General features: G+C 40.2%; 1 protein-coding gene across 1 annotated transcript in view; it reads left to right on the forward strand.

Annotated features, from left to right (window-relative positions):
- The first annotated feature begins 3,822 nt into the window (after nucleotides 1-3,822).
- Nucleotides 3,823-17,227, forward strand: part of MATN3 (matrilin 3) — a 30,832-nt gene continuing 17,427 nt past the window's right edge. Inside the window, exons 1-2 of the mRNA XM_073628880.1 lie at nucleotides 3,823-4,162; nucleotides 13,612-14,181. Of these exons, the coding sequence (XP_073484981.1) occupies nucleotides 3,919-4,162; nucleotides 13,612-14,181 (814 nt within the window). The 5' untranslated portion in view covers nucleotides 3,823-3,918. The remainder of the gene's footprint in view (nucleotides 4,163-13,611; nucleotides 14,182-17,227) is intronic.

Below are 17,227 nucleotides of genomic sequence, written 5' to 3' on the forward strand. Positions count from 1 at the left end.
AGACCCTTTGTTCAAAGTATGTATCATTGCGCAATGATGCGTTTCTTTTATTTCATGTGAAAAATCATATAAACGGTAAAGCTAAGAGTAACAGCAAGCAAAGTCGGCTGGATACTATTGACGAACGGACAGTCTGGCAGGAATGATCCCTTGTGCAAACTAGCGGGGAACTATTGTTTGTTTTGGTGTTTTTATATAATCTTTTTTAAGATTTATTGGTTTAGTTTGTGGCTAACCTTGTGCATTTTGGGGTTGTTTGCTTCCCATATTCAGTGTGTTTTTTTAGACAAGACATTTAAAAATGTTATGGTTTTTATATTATAGACTTTTTTGTAGCACTTTAATATTTATTTTGGATTATTGCAATATTGCACTGAGCACTTAGAGGGTTTACAGTCCCAATCATGTATAATCAAGATCCATAATCAGTATCACATTGGTTATATTACTGTATACGAGAGATTAAAACATTTGTAACATTTAGTTGGTATGGTAGGAGGTTGATTATAGCGCACTATATATAATTTGTTATTTTATCACATATTCACGGTGTCAGAACACCATCAGATTGGTTGCAGCTTGAATCATTTAGTTATTTTCTACTTACTACACATATCACAGTAATATGAATATTCATATCAGCGCTTTAGTATTTTTTCACAAACACAGGTAATAGATGTATGCCTGCATATTTATAATACATGGTGTTTTTTATTTTTAGGTGATGTGGATGTTGTGGAAGAAGAATCTCATTTCACCAGTGCAAGTGCACACGTCTTCATTGGGGAGATCATGGTGTGCAATCGTGATTTAGAAAAGATAAAGGAAAACATCAATGATGTTCAACATAAAATGAAGAACATCATTGATGTTTTAGGCAGAATATAAAACACACAAAAATTGTACCGTTTTGTTGTGTAACTTTTTCTTTTAAATCAAGTTTTAAAGTATTTTAAAAGCCAAATTTTGAAGATGCACACAGTGGGGGAGATTTTCTAAAACTGGTGCACTCGGAATTTGGTGCAGCTGTGAATGGTAACCAATCAGCTTCTAACTTCAGCTTGCTCAATTAAACTTTGACAATATAACCTGGAAGCCGATTGGTTACTCTGCACAGCTGCACCAGATCCTGTGTGCACCAGTTTTAGTAAATTTCCCCAGTGTGTCAACATGTGCTATCTGCCATCACGGGATATCAATGTACGTGTTTTGTGGATGCAACCCCTTCCTCGCAACTATAGTAGATGAGAGGAAGAGGTTGCACCCCCGAAACACATCCATTGATCCCCCATGATAGGAGCTAGTACATGTTGACATTAGGCATGGGATCAGGAGGGAAATCCACATTTTGACTCCCAATTTGTGTGCATCTTCAAAATTTGTCTTTTACAGGGGTGACATCGCCCCATCTGATGAAGGCAATATCAACACAGTTTGGACATACTAATGTCTGATATTGCCTCCACTTTGTCAAAGTTGAACTTTGTAAGTTCCTGAGTTGTGTATGTTTTATGGTTTTAAACATGCATGTTTAACCCAAAAAGGCTATTTATACTGTCAAATCTAAAAATGTTATACAAGAAATATGGTGGTTTGTTCAAAAACCCTTTTTTAACGCACATGTAAATGTGCTTTGAGTAAAATGTTTTATACTCAACAATGTGTGGCTTCTTCTTTCAATGTTTAATACCAGTTTTTGGAGTAAGTTTGGTGTTCAGTGACAATGGGGGTTATTTCCTAAAGGCAAATCCACTTTGCACTACAAGTGCACTTTCAGTGCAGTGTCAGTGCACTTTCAAGTGCACTTGTAGTGCAAAGTGGATTTGCCTTTAATAAATAACCCCCACAGTGCTCTAAAATTTGCCACAATTAGGCCATTTTCGGGACTCAAAACAATTAATATTCATGGTGCTGAAAAGGATGTGTTTTTTTTAGCATTAATGCATTACATACATTAAAACAAAAATAAGGTGTGTGTGTAGCAGACCCACAACATAATAGCTGAAGAAGAGATTGCACTCGTTTTTACGTTACGTTTTACGTTTGCACTATTGAAGAAAATGGCCAAAAAGAAAAGCCCATTGGAGAACCTAGGAGACAGCTAAAAGAAACACAAGCAGTAAATCAAATGAAATATTATTTCAGTTTAAAAAATTTTTTTCTTTTAAATGTTTCTCAAACATTTGCTGGCATATCAATGGCCCCCCTACCCGCAAAGTATTCCATATATTTTTGACGGACCTCGCAAGCGTTTTTGGGGGGCAAGCCAGGACGGCCAGCTTCAAGTGCCATCAGGGTTGTTTGTTCTTGAAATCCGGCCTCAGGCCCAACTGAGACCACATAGTTCATAGCATTTCTCCTTAGAAAGTTGTGTAGAATGCAGCATGCAAGTATTATATGGTTTGGTTTATATTCCTCCATGTTGATTGGCGTCAGGAATAGGCGGAACCGGCTGGCCATTATCCCGAAAGCATTCTCCACCACTCTTCTGGCTCTGGCCAGCCGGTAGTGAAAAACCCTCTGGTCCGGGGTGAAGGTCCTCATGGGGAATGGCCGCATCAGGTGTTCACCAAGCCCAAACGCTTCATCAGTGACAAAGACAAATGGTAGACCAGCCACGTTGTCTTTCAGAGGTGGCAATCCCAAGCCACCACTCTGGAGCTGTCCGTAGAACTCGGTCTGGGCGATGACTCCACCATCTGACATCCGGCCATTCTTCCCGACGTCCACATACAAAATTTCGTATGTCAGCGACACCACCGCCAACATCACTAAACTATTAAACCCCTTGTAGTTATAATAATATGACCCTGAGTTGGTGGGTGCAACCAATTCTTTGTCCATGAACTCCTCCTTCCCCTGTTCATGGACTGGGCTTGGGTCAAAGTAAGAACCCCAACACCAAGCCCCCGCATAGCACGAACTCTGCGATGAGTACGTACCCGCAACATGGCTTCAAAATGGTCGGCTAGTCAGAATGAACTAACAGAACGCACTGAAAATCAGAAAGGCCTGAGAAGAGCGAGCTGAAAATCAGAAACGAGCGGACAAGAATGCACTGAAAACCAGATACGAACTGACTACACGCACTGAAAAACAGATACAAACCCACAAGCACAAACTGAAGAGCAGTAACGGACTGAAAAGCACAAGGCTGAAAAGCGCGAATCGTTTCTCACCAAACTTCTACTAACACAAGATTAGCAGAAGGATCCCAAAGGGTGGCGCACTTGGTATTGAACTTCCTTTTTCTAGTCCTGTTGTACGTGTTTTACGTCAGCGCGTTCTTGGCGATCGGAATTTCCAACAACATTTGTGCGACCGTGTGTATGCAAGACAAGTTTGAGCCAACATCCGTCGGAATAAATCCAGGATTTTGATGTCGGAATGTCCGCTCGTCTGTACGTGGCATTAGAATTGGCATGCTGCAATATAATAAATACTTGCTTTTGGGTTTATTACAGCTTTCAATCTTTTAGTAGCAGGAATAAAATTGCCAGTGTAGCCTCAGGCCAATACTTATCTATAGAATAGTCCAAACTTTTTGCACTGAAAGCCACAAAAGACTTCTCAGCCTTTTCCTATTTTAGCCTTTTAATTTTAGAATAGGTTGCATTCTTTAACAGAGAAAATATTATCATAGTGTGAAATGCCTCGTGTTTTTAATGGATACGTGTGAAGCTCTTGTTCAGGTCTATGGCTCTTTAAGGGTCATTCTCCTTGCACGCATATTAGGATGTTAGGTTTGGGAGGCACAGGATTGGTTTTTCCCTGGTGTGCAGAACTCAGGAAGAATAGGCGGAGCTTCCAATGGTCAGTGCTGGATTACTAGACACCTGGCTGACTGCTTTCTGCATACACTATCTGTCTTTGTAGGCACTTTGCAGAGAGAATCTGTGTCTCTGTGTGTTCAGCAGCATGATTCCCTTGCTCAGCCGAGCTGTGCTTTTTCTTTTTGTCTTTGTACTGGTGGCTGTTCATGGAACTCATTACAGGATGTATGGATACCCCATTCAAAGGAGCTACATCTTCCCTCCTCCTCTGGTTCATGGCAGTGCAGTTCTACCAGTGCCCAGACCCGGTGTGTTAGCCAGTCCTCCTCATGCTGGCAATGTTCGTCTCAAGCCAGACACCAGGACACTACAAGTAAACCAACCAACAGGTAGGTGCACCAAGCCTTGAACAGGATTGTTATGACTGCTGCAAATCAAAATGGCCAAGATGGTAGAACACTTGCCAGCTGTTCATTGGGTTGTCCCTTATATTTATTAAAAATCTTTCTAAAGTTTTCTCACCCTGTGTCCAAATGATAAAAACCTTATCAGCTGAAGAATCTGTAGAAGAATACTGTCCAAGATTCAAATTAAAAAAAAACTCCTTTAAACTGGTGTCTAAAATCCAACCCTGTTTCTTCTTATCAGGTAGAGTTTTTGTCACCAAGCAACCTGAACTTTCACATTTGGCCTTAAAATGCATGTCCAACACACAACTAATCTTGGGCAGTTGTGCCAAATGCCGCAATACCAGGCCTCTTAATTGTTTATTACAATAATATTCAACATTTTATTTGGGCTAATTTCACACTTGTACAACTCCAAAGTCTCCAGACTATGTAACTGTTATGCAACTTTGTATAGGTGCGACTTGGATGTGACTTGCTGTCCCTCTGCAAATTCAGACCCACTGTTGCATGTAAAACATTCAAATACGACTTTCATGCAACCTTTGAGAGATAACATTGAAGTCTATGGCCCTCAAGTTGCATAAAAATCGGACCAAAGAAGTGCATTATTATTTTGAAGTCACTGCAATCTTAAGTTGCACATATATGAATAGTTCTCATTGGAAAACATGGGGTTCAGTGGTTATCAAGCAGGGTTCATAGGGTTCCTTCAGATAATGCCATGGGTTCCTTGAATGATGAACAATTTCTTCTTCTCAGGTATGTAACCAATGACACCAATGATCTTTTTAGTTATCTGTAAGGGGCATTCTTCCCACTGATCACACATGTGAGAAGCATTCTTCCCATTGACCACCCCATTAATGTACAATGAGCTGTTGATACAGTAATTGTTGGGAGAGGTTCCCTGAGACCGGAACATTCTGTTAAGGGTTCCTCTATATTAAAAAGGTTGAGAAAGGCTGCACTACAGGATTAAATGACTCACTGGCTACCATACCTCACGTAATCTGCAACCAAGAAATCCCTGTTCTCAGGTTTGCCCACTCAATAAAATCATCATGTAGATCTTTCCATTCATATTGTGTTTTTCATTTATTTTAGATTGCAAGGAAAACTTAGTTCTGGAATCCCTGACAAACATTAAAGATCAATAAACAAACTTCAATTCATCAGTGTCTACCCAATAAAATATTAGTTTTGGATGAATTGACTTTTTACATCATCTGGGAAGTTTAATCCAATTACTTCAATTCCTGGCTTAACTAACTTTTGGCAATTGTATGTATTACTAATATCTAGGAGGAAATGTTGCTTCATTAACTATTCCAGCCAGATTAGCGCACAAATTCAATGGGTTTGCTGCTCTCTAAATTTATCTGGCACATTATGAATAATAGTCTCCCAATAACCACTATCTTCCCAAAATAGGACAAATCTTTTCCTCAATGATAGGATGGAGGTTTGAGTTTAAGGGGATGCAGGGTTCGCCTTGAATTCTACCTGTTTACAGTTCAGCAAACAGGTGAGGGAAACAGTCTGTTTGCCCCTCTGCTGCATTGAAACTCCAGCTGTGCATTTATATGGCTACACAGACACACCTGTATACATAATACTGGAACCCGTCAAAGGTAGTGCTGTAGGTGCAGTAATAAATACACATTCAAAACTATTTAGATGAGGCTTTATGTTTGGCCCTGGATGGTAACCGATTTCTCTATTGAGGTAACTGGGCATTCTTCTTAAGGCTCTGTTTCCACTAGTGCGAATTGTCATGCGACTTTGGACACAAGTCGCATGACAAGTCACAGCCCATTGATTTTAATGGCACCCGTTCCAAACTTTGCGACCTAAAGTTGCAGCGACTTTGAAAAGTTTTCTGCACTACTTTGATGCAACTTTCTTGCCACTTGAGTGCCAGAGAGTGTAAAGTTGCATCAAAGTTGCAACTTAACAAAAATGGTGAAAGGTCTGGGGGATAAAACATATTGAGAGTGACTTCAGGAACTTAATATGTACAGTCTGGAGGAAAGCAGGGAAAGGGGAGACATGACTGAAACCTTTAAATACATCAAGGGGTGAATAAGATTCAGGAAGGCAGTTTTTTTCAATATGAAACTAAAATCAAGAACACGAGGACATGACCTCAAACCAACTAGAGAAAAGTTCACTGAAAGGGTAGTTGATGCTTGGAATAAACTTCAAGCAGAGGTAGTGAACCAGTCAACAGTAAATGGCTTCAAACATGCTTGGGATAAACATAGATCTATACTTAGACAATAAAGTTAACAAAAGAAAAAAAAAAAAAAAAACATAAAAAGAAAAACAAATGGGCAGACTCGATGGTCTTTTTCCGCCATCACTTTTCTATGTTTCTAAGTTCGACTCCAAAGTTGCACTCGAAATCTTGTGACTTTGAAGTCACACTAGTGGTAATGGAGCCTAAATCATGTTTATCTTTTCCACAAAAATGACAATTTCTGTAGCAGGTCTGAAAAGAGAGTCAAGAGATACTAGCAGATTTTATCCATCCATATGTACAGTATGTGGATTATTTAAAGGGCAACTCCATACATGACTGATATTTCAGCCTATAGATTGACGAGATCAAGGTTAATCTTTTTTAGTTGTCTCTTGTTTCTGGACCCATGGTCTCTTGTGTTTCAAGATCAGAGGCTTATTTGGTGTTAGAAGGATCACTTTACAGTTTAGATTTTTTTTTTTTTATTGTGGATAATGCAGCAAAAGTTGTAAAACCTCTTGTTGCAACAGAGAAGTTACACCCTAAACTGGGTGGTAATTTGACACAATGGCATAAATTAGTATATTACTACAATAGTATATTAGTATATTACTATACTAGTATATTAGTATATTAGGGAACACCACTAATTAGCTATAAACTTTTAGAAAAACTATTCAAAGATAATCTGTGGTTGCTGACCATCTCTCTCTCTCACTGATCTGATTACAATAAAATGATGCCCTATTGGCTGTTATGGGTTATTGCTCTTTACACATTACCATTGCTTATTGCACTGCCCTACTATATATTCCAACATTTCCAATGGAATAATAAGAGTAGAATTACTACCCCAAAGAGCTAGATTGTACAATATTAAATAAAAAGACAGTAATGAATATCATTCTATAAACATGTTTATATAAATACTTATTTTTTAATTGCCTGTTGCATAAATTTTTATGTTTTTATTTATAACATTTAAGCCATCATAGTTGTATCACTATAATCTTTACTGGGCAAAGTCATTTTTAGCTTTTTAGCATTTATTAAAGGTGTTGTTAAGATTTAGAAAAATAATCCCCACTTTAAGTTTTCATATTTATATTTTTAAATATATTGGACAGCTATGTAGGTCCTTCTGAAAGATACAGTATGTGATGTACTGCTATAGAAACCTGGCTACTTGAGGTTTTTTTGTATATTACATTTTATTAAATATTTAGCACGGGTTACATTCAGAAAGCACATTGTCTGGGATAACATGATCCCATATACCATAAACTTTCCTTCAGAACAGTTCCTACAGACTGAAAATAAAATCAATATGAATATGCACTACCACCTGTTCATCAAGAACATCTATAGCATGGTTACCAGTGTTTCCCATATACGAAAGAACTGCCCAGAAAAAAAAAAGAAGGGAGAGAAAAAAAACATACACATATCTATCTATCTGGGGGGGGGGAGGGGCTCTTTCCCAACCAAAGAATGATCCTCTAATGGTCCCTCTGAAAGATACAGTATATGATGTACTAGTATAGTAACCTGGCTACTTGAGTTGTATGTTTTTTTTCTTTGGGGTGGGGGGCAATTACTTTAATAATCAACCCTTGTGAAGGGAGGTTGATCTTATTTTCATTATTATTGGCAGCACTGGAGTGAGATGGTCTAACAACTGGATGGACCTTAGAATGGCAACTAAGCATTATATGTTGATGTTACATATATATATATATACATATATATATATATATATATATATATATATATATATATATATATATATATATATAACATTCAATGCATTTTTATTATTTGGATGAAAGTGTTCTACTTTTATTTCTAAGCTCCAAACATACATGAATAATAGGTAGTAATGAAGTGCATTCAAGAAGTAGAGAGAATGAGTTGATTGTGTGAACAGATGCAGACAGTGTGTCTTTCAAGAAGAGCCAAGTTTCCTTCTAAAGACAAATGTTTACATTCAACAGGAGAAGTAAAAACGCCAATGATAGATAGTTGAACTCTGAGCAAGTCTCACCATTTGGATAATGCAGCTCCCAAAGGTCCCTCCAATACCAGCTTAGTAGGGAATCACTGGAGGGCAAAGTTTCTCGCCAAGATTGCTGTTTTTTTGTTTCTGCCACACACTGGCATTCAGTAGTTGTACAGTCTGCAGGAATATTATAGCCATACATTATGCTATACTATAATACTGTACTACTAGAACATATAAGTTGACTTGAATGGGCTATGTTTTTTTAAGATCTTTGTTTATAAGATAAGTGGGAGCTGTCCAAAATGCTAATGTATTAAGCACCTGTCCTGGAGACTATCCAACCTTATGTGCTTAAAAAATGAAAACCTAAGTCTGGTTTCTGCCTCCCATTGGTTCAGTTCCACTGCCTTTAATAAAAAAAAAAAAAAAAGCATACATACCCTTTTCCCTTCCTTCTGTAGTAGGGGGGCAACTATAAAAATGCAATTTTATATATATATATATATATCTATATATATATATATAGATATATATATATATATCCTGGGGCCCTTTACTAAGATCCCTTTCACATGTTCTGCAGTGAGCTCCCTTCCTATTGTATTGGGCCCCCCCCCCAGGGTGGCAGAAAACAAGAGATATATGTCACCAGCATACCAAGAAAACATAAGGGTCCAAAGCAGTGGGAGAACTATCAGAGTTGCAAAGGTTGTCTTGCCTCCGGGCCCTGGTGTTCTGCCACTGTGGGGTTCCCCAGCCTCCTCTTGCTGTCCTGCCCCTGCTATTGACAGTTCTGGTCTGGCATCTCTTGGAATTTACAGGCTGGTTCTCCTGTCCTAAGTACAGGAGAAATCAGTCTGCTTTTTCAGTAACTGAGAGTCCTGGTGGAGTCCTTCCTGCAACTCGCTCTTCTCCCTGCCAATGAGGATGCAGGGGAAGGAGCAGATCAGGCGGCTGTGGTTGTGTGAGCACTCGCATTATGCAGTGTCAGCGAGCAGAGGGAGGGAGGAGGAATCACCCGCAGGAGTTGACTGGGGACGCTCTCCCTCTTAGACATTGCCTTTTGGTAAAAAAATAAAAATAAAAATAAATTTTAAGCTGGGGGGGCACATGGTGGGGCACAGCATAATGTTGGAGGGGTCAGGGTCCCCTCTGCCCCCCCCCAGGGACGCCATTGCACATGACCTCATGGATCCTCGTCCTCAATGACTAGAGGATGGCTCCTGAATGTGGCAGAGATCAGCACTAAGATAGAAAGATGTGGCACCATTCCCTGTGCATTTTCCATGTCCCCAGGGACAGGTCCAAGACTAGTTGACCACCTGGACTCACAGGAAGTGGGTTGAATGACATCAGGCATCATTCAACTTGGAGGAGAACCAGTGCAGACCCTTGGATTGGTAAGTCCATGGGAGACAGCAAAGGAGGGGGTAAGTATTGCATCCAGAGCTGCTTTTTATGTTTTTAAAAAAGCCCAGGCTCTGTTTTGAATTGAGGTTTAAGATTACAGTGGCTAAACTGATATCTTATTTTCCTATTTTGTCCATCAACTGGAACAGTATCACCAGACCAGTGAGCCTGACTTCTGTGTGTAAATGGTTAAAAGTATACTATACAAAATCTATAGTAGCAAACAATCTAGTACCAATAAATCAGCATGGTCTTGTTTAAAATAGGTTGTGTAACTAACAAGATCAGTTTTTATGAGAAGGCAACCTCAAGTCATATATATTTTAGAACTTGCTAAAGCTTTTTTTTGTTTTTCATACTAGCCTTCCTTGTTTCTAGGATGTGAAAGCTGCTGGACACCCACTCCCAGCATTACAGGAGCGAAAAACAAGTTTGCATTTTCTCATTGAATATAAAGCGTTATCTAATTGTACAAGATGGAGAGGTGGGGCGATCATGGGGGTGATCTCCACCAATTAGAGAACACTTTGCATTCATTGAGAAAATGCAAAGTTCTCTTTGAATGGCACTTGTGCCAAGTAAGTGACTGCCTGTGTTCACTAAGTATCAGGGCATCCACTCAGTATGGGAGTTGGAAGCTAGTGGAGATCGCTGGATCTTGGTCCAAGCTGCATCAAGGCAACTATGTAAAAACTGCCATACCTAAATTTCAGCTTTACTTCACTGTCCATTCTAATTAAGTTTATAATAAAACAGCTACTTTCATAATTACAAGCCCCAAGTATAGATTTTTTACATGGATTGCTCTTTTCTCTAAGATTGCCAGAGGAGGAGTCACCCCATCACAAGGCATTTTGCAAGCTGAGCACTTCTATTCTTAAAGTGAACTGAAGAGAACCTGTCACCAGGACAGGTGTCCTCACTGGAAATTCTCCTCTACCTCTTGCTCCTAGCTGGAAGAGTTTTGGAATTCCCATCACATTTTGTCTTGCTGAAAAGAATATTAAAGGGCAAATCAGACAGCAAAAAAAAAAAAGAAGGGTTCTGACCCTTCCTGGTTTATCCAAAACTTAAACCAAATTGTCCTTAAATACACCTTAAATCAATTTGTTAGTGGTCTAGGAATGTCCTAAATCTGCTTACCCCAAAAGGGGTCACTTGGGAACATCCTGGTGAGGTGACACCAAATACTACAGAAAAAGTGTAATATGTATGGGTTTAAAATTAACAATGGATGAAGTAGGAGTGGTCCATGTAAAAGTTAGGGAGGAAGACCAAAAATGCGTATCCTAATATGGTGAGTAAGACCCATTTTGAATTGTGCATACTTCAGTTCTCCAGAATTTGGGGGTTCCCGGATGGCTTTCAGCAGCAGATTGAAGTAATTGCCAAGGATCAGCACCCAGAGGTGACTACTTTGCTTCTGCAAATTTACTTTAGTAGGTCAACTGTAATGGCAGGTGCACTTTATACAGAGCATAGTAATGTATGGCCTGAAGTATAAAGTGAGGCAAAGTGCACCTCAGTTGCCAACGATTAAAAAAAACACCAGAAACACCTATTTTAGTTGTGTGTCTAGCAAGCCATTGTAGGAGGAAAATGTACTTTAATTAGGAGTGGGCATTCATTTAAAATGGACGTAGTTCTACAAGAGACCTACTGTATAATTTAATTTTAAAATACTGTATATACATATATAATATCAAATTATTTATGTATTTGTTTAGCTAACTACAACTTTTAGTCTTTGCAGTCTATGTATCAAAAATCATGTGTAAAAAAATTAGGCCCTAATAAAATGTACAACATAGTGAATACAGTGCAGGGGTCAAGAGTATAACGTACAACATAGAATATACAATACAGGGGACAAGAGTATAACTTACAACATATCATATACAATACAGGGGTCAAGAGTATAACATACAACATAGCATATGCAATACAGGGGTCAAGAGTATAACGTACAACATAGCCTATACTGTGAAGGGGTCAGGAGTATAATGTGCAACATATCATATACAGTGCAGGGGTCAGGAGTGTTGCATAAAATATAGTCTATATAGTGCAGGGGTCAGGAGTATAATATACAACATTGCATATATAGGACAGGGGTCAGGAGTATAACATACAACATTGCATATATAGGACAGGGGTCAGGAGTATAACATACAACATAGCATATACAGTACAGGGGTTAGGAGTATAACATATAACATAGCATATACAGTGCAGGTGTCAGGAGCATAATGTATAACAAGGCGTATACGGTACAGGGGGTTAATCATTACAGTGCCCTTTTACAGTGCAGTCCCTTTTATATCACAGTGTCCCCTTTAGAGTGCATCCCCTTTATATCACAGTGTCCCCTTTAGAGTGCAGCCCCTTTATATCACAGTGACCCCTTTAGAGTGCAGTCCCCTTTATATCACCATTAATCCCTTTACAGAGCAGTCCCCTTTTAGATCACATTGCCCCCTTTACAGAGCAGTCCCATTTTAGATCACATTGCCCCCTTTACAGAGCAGTCCCCGTTTCGATCACATTGCCCCCTTTACAGAGCAGTCCCCTTTAAGATCACATTGCCCCCTTTACAGAGCAGTCCCCTTTTAGATCACATTGCCCCCTTTACAGAGCAGTCCCCTTTTAGATCACATTGCCCCCTTTACAGAGCAGTCCCCGTTTCGATCACATTGCCCCCTTTACAGAGCAGTCCCCTTTAAGATCACATTGCCCCCTTTACAGAGCAGTCCCCTTTTAGATCACATTGCCCCCTTTACAGAGCAGTCTCCTTTTAGATCACATTGCCCCTTTACAGAGCAGTCCCCTTTTAGATCACATTGCCCCTTTACAGAGCAGTCCCCTTTTAGATCACATTGCCCCTTTACAGAGCAGTCCCCTTTTAGATCACATTGCCCCTTTACAGAGCAGGGGCTGTCACTGGACTAAGAAGAGAGGGGAAATCTTCCATTGGGGACATTGGTTCTGCTGATCTCTCTAAAAAGGGATTTACCCCACTTTAAAGAAGTTTCCTCTTACTTCCTGTTGTGTGTAGGACAGGAAATATCTTCAGTGGGACACAGATGGAAAAAAAGGAGTTTTAAACATTCCATAATCTATCTAAAAGGAAAAAAGGTTCTGGCTGTAGATATACATTAACACCCACAGTTTTTCTTGACAATAGTGAAACAATTTTACAGTCACAAAAAAAAAATTCAAGTGTTAATTATTTCCAAATTTTAAATTTTCACATTTCAATAACACTTTAAGCTTGTAAATTAAACTGCATTATCACACACTTCAGAAAGTAATAATACTGCTTAAAATGACACATAACAATGTGGGTGTATTTATAGAAAAAGAATTAGCATAGCTGATTGTCCATTGAAACTACATGTAAATTCATTCTGTGGGAGTGGGGTAAACTAATGTTCTCAGGCTATATATAAAAAAAATGTCAATAGGGAGAAAATGCTACTTTATGGCCACTAGATGGAGCTGAGGAACATTCTTTTTTCTTTGTGCTAAATGCCATCTAGTGGCTATAAAGTGGTATTCTCTCCATTCACACATTTGAGCTGCAGAGAATATAGCCTGAGAACATTCAATGTTGCCCCAATTATACAGAGCTAATTTACATTTTGATGCATGAACAGCTTTGCAAATTGTTTTGAAATACTCCCCTATGTATTAACAGTCATAATTCACCAGGTTCGTTGCTTTCTCCAGGCCTAGTTGTCTCTCACACCTATCTCTGCACTATTATCTTCACAGAGACTGCTTGTAAGAGCAGGCCCATGGATCTGGTATTTATAATTGACAGTTCCCGCAGCGTCCGTCCTCAAGAGTTTGAGAAAGTCAAGATTTTCCTTTCCGATATGATTGATACCCTAGACACGGGCGAAAGGGCAACTCGAGTGGCCGTGGTGAATTATGCCAGTACAGTCAAGATCGAATTCTTTCTAAAGACCCACTTCAATAAAGCTACCATGAAGAATGCAGTCTCTTTGATCAACCCATTATCCACTGGCACCATGACAGGCCTTGCTATACAGACCGCCCTTGAGGAGGCATTTACAGAGCAGTCAGGAGCCCGTCCTGTGTCCCTCAGCATTCCCAAAGTAGCAATCATTGTCACAGATGGAAGACCCCAAGACAGGGTGCAGGATGTAGCTGCCAGGGCTCGGGCCTCTGGAATTCAGATATACGCGGTGGGAGTGGACAGGGCAGACATGCAGTCTCTTAAGTTGATGGCAAGTGAACCACTTGAAGAGCATGTGTTTTATGTGGAGACTTATGGAGTCATTGAAAAACTCACTTCAAAGTTTAAGGAATCTCTTTGTGGTAAGTTGTACACACAGATACACCAAACCAGTGCAATAAGTATAAATTCCAGGTATGGCAGTTTTTACATACACTGTATTATCAAAAGTATTGGGACACCTGCCTTTACATGGACGTGAACTTTAAAGGTGTTGTACAGGTAGAAGGTTTTTTTTTTATTTTAATGCATTCTATGCTTTAAGATAAAAAAAAAAAGACCTCCTGTGTGGAACAGCCCCACAGCACCCCCTAATACTTACCTGAGCCCCATCTCTAGCCAGGGATGGGCACGAGTCCCTTGGCCATTCAGGACTCTCCCCCTGATTGGCTAAGACACAGCAGCGGTGCCATTACCCATTGTTCTATCGTGTTGAGGTCAGGACTCTGAACAGACCAGTCCTCCACCCCAAACTCGCTCATCCATGCCTTTATGGACCTTGCTTTGGGCACTGGTCCACATCATTTGGTGGAGGGGGGATTACGGTTTGGGGTTGTGTTTCAGGGGTTGGACAATTTCATGCTCCCAACTTTGTGGGAACAGTTTGGGGATGGCCCCTTCCTGTTCCAACATGACTGCGCACCAGTGCACAAATAAGGTCCATAAAGACATAGATGAGCGAGAGTGGGGTGGAGGAACTTGACTGACCTGCACAGAGTCCTGACCTCAACCCGATAGAACATCTTTGGGGCGAATTAGAGCAGAGACTGCAAGCCAGGCCTTCTCGTCCACATCAGTACCTAGCCTCACAAATGCACTTCTGGAAGAATGGTCAGATATTCCCATAGACACACTCCTAAACCTTGTGGACAGCCTTCCCAGAAGAGTTGAAGCTGTTATAGTTGCAAAGAGTGGTCCAACTTAAAATTGAACCCTACCGACTAAGACTGGGATGCCATTAAAGTTCATGTGTGTGTGTGTGTGTGTAAAGGCAGGCGTCCCAAAACTTTTGATAATATAGTGTATTTACATTTGTCCAGCTTGGACCAATGTAAGTATGTACAGTATGTGCCATACCTGTAGTATCTCTTGAATGCTGGAAATCACAGTAGCAGGCACCACTACTACAGTGATCTCCATTAGCTTCCGGGTCCTGTGCCAAGCTGCTGCATTGTAAACACAGGAGGTTGCGCAGCCGCCACAGGTGCTGTTCAGGGAACACTTTGCATCCTCTCAATTAATGCAAAGCATTCCCTGATTGGATGAGGTTGAGAGGCAAGATGGTGACGTCACACTCTTCACCTCATCCAATCAGGGAACACTTTGCATTGAATAGCGCCTATATTGAGTAAGTTACCTCTTGTGTTCAGTAAACAGCAATGAAGCTGCTCAGAAGGGGTCCCAGAAGCTAGTTGAAATCACTGCAGTAGCGGTGCTACTTCCAAGAGAAGGTATGGCACCTTCATACTTACATTGGTTTAAGCTGGACCACTATGACTATGTACAAATTCCCAAAATTGGAATTTAGCCTTAAAACAAACTGTTTTATTCTAAATATTCAGTTTAATTTCTAATTTGAATTTCTGAATGTTTAAGGCTTATTTGATGTTTTGGCTCTATAAAATCTAGGCACAAGTGTTTATTCAATGGCAATGAACGTATAAAAAGTACATATTGATAGTTTTTGTCCACTAAAATGATACATGTAATGCAGTGACCATGCTGGGTGCTGCCTTAATGTACAGACACCATTGTTGTTCTATAATTTCTAGACCTACTGGAGTCTTGCAAACCCAGAATTTTTGGGGGGTACGTTTTAAGGAAAATATAAGGATGTTTAAACATGGTTTTATTTGATTTTATTTTTTATTCTAATACATCGTGAGTTTTTGATTTGTCTTGATATTTGCAAGTAGATCTGTTTGATTCAAGGAGAACCTCACAATTCAGAAATCAATCATTGGTGTCAGTGAGAAGAATTTTGGCCTTTTAATGGTATCAGTGGGAGGAATAGTGGCCCATCGTTGGTATCAATGACAGCAATTATGCCCCATCGGTGTCAGTTGGAAGAATTGTGGCCTTGATGGTGTCAGCAGGAGGAATTGTGCCCCATTGTTGTTGTCAGTGGGAGGAATAGTGGCCCATCGTTGGTATCAATGGAAGCAATTATGCCCCATCGCTGTCAGTGGGAAGAATTGTGGCCTTTTGATAGTGTCAGTGGAAGGAATAGTGCCCCATTGTTGGCGTCAGTGGGAGGAATAGTGGCTCATCGTTGGTATCAATGAAAGCAATTATGCCCCATCGGTGTCAGTGGGAAGAATTGTGGCCTTTTGATAGTGTCAGTGGAAGGAATAGTGCCCCATTGTTGGCGTCAGTGGGAGGAATAGTGGCTCATCGTTGGTATCAATGAAAGCAATTATGCCCCATCGGTGTCAGTGGGAAGAATTGTGGCCTTTTGATAGTGTCAGTGGAAGGAATAGTGCCCCATTGTTGGTGTCAGTGAGAGGAATTATGCCCTATTGTTGATGTTAGTGGATAAAATGGTTCCCCAAGGGCCAGATAAAGGCCAGCAAAGTGCCCTAGTTTGGAGACCGCTGCCGTACAGCATCTGGCCAAAATCTCTACATTGTTGCCAACACAAGACTTCATTTGTGTTAATGCCACATTGATCACATCGTCCTTTAAGAAGACAATGCTGCACTACACCCAAAAGGTTTGTAACAGCAACAAAAGTAATCATATAAAAGCAGAGCACCGAAATCTGCCATTGTAGGTTCAGCTTATTTCAACCACTAGGGGGCTCTATCTGGCATAGAAAACTAATAGAGGGGGTTTATTATAGTATGAAATAGTTGTACCCAATGATATTAGATGATTGTTTGTCACAAGTGTTGCCAACTCAGATATTATTTTTAATGACAGTGCACAGTGTGCCACATGTATGCAAAATTGGTGCAACAGCTCCAGGATGGATACCGCTGTGACAGATGTGAGTGGGTTGCCCTTCTGGAAGCTTGCATTAGAGATTTGGAGGAGCAAGTTGCAACACTGGGCAGAAAAGTCAACCTTGAAAGGGGTCCTCTGCTCGCTGAGCAGGTGGTCAGTAGGGTTGATGTAGAGGGTGGAGGG

The sequence above is a fragment of the Aquarana catesbeiana genome, linkage group LG04, assembly GCF_042186555.1.
Source record: "Aquarana catesbeiana isolate 2022-GZ linkage group LG04, ASM4218655v1, whole genome shotgun sequence".
Lineage (NCBI taxonomy): Eukaryota > Metazoa > Chordata > Amphibia > Anura > Ranidae > Aquarana > Aquarana catesbeiana.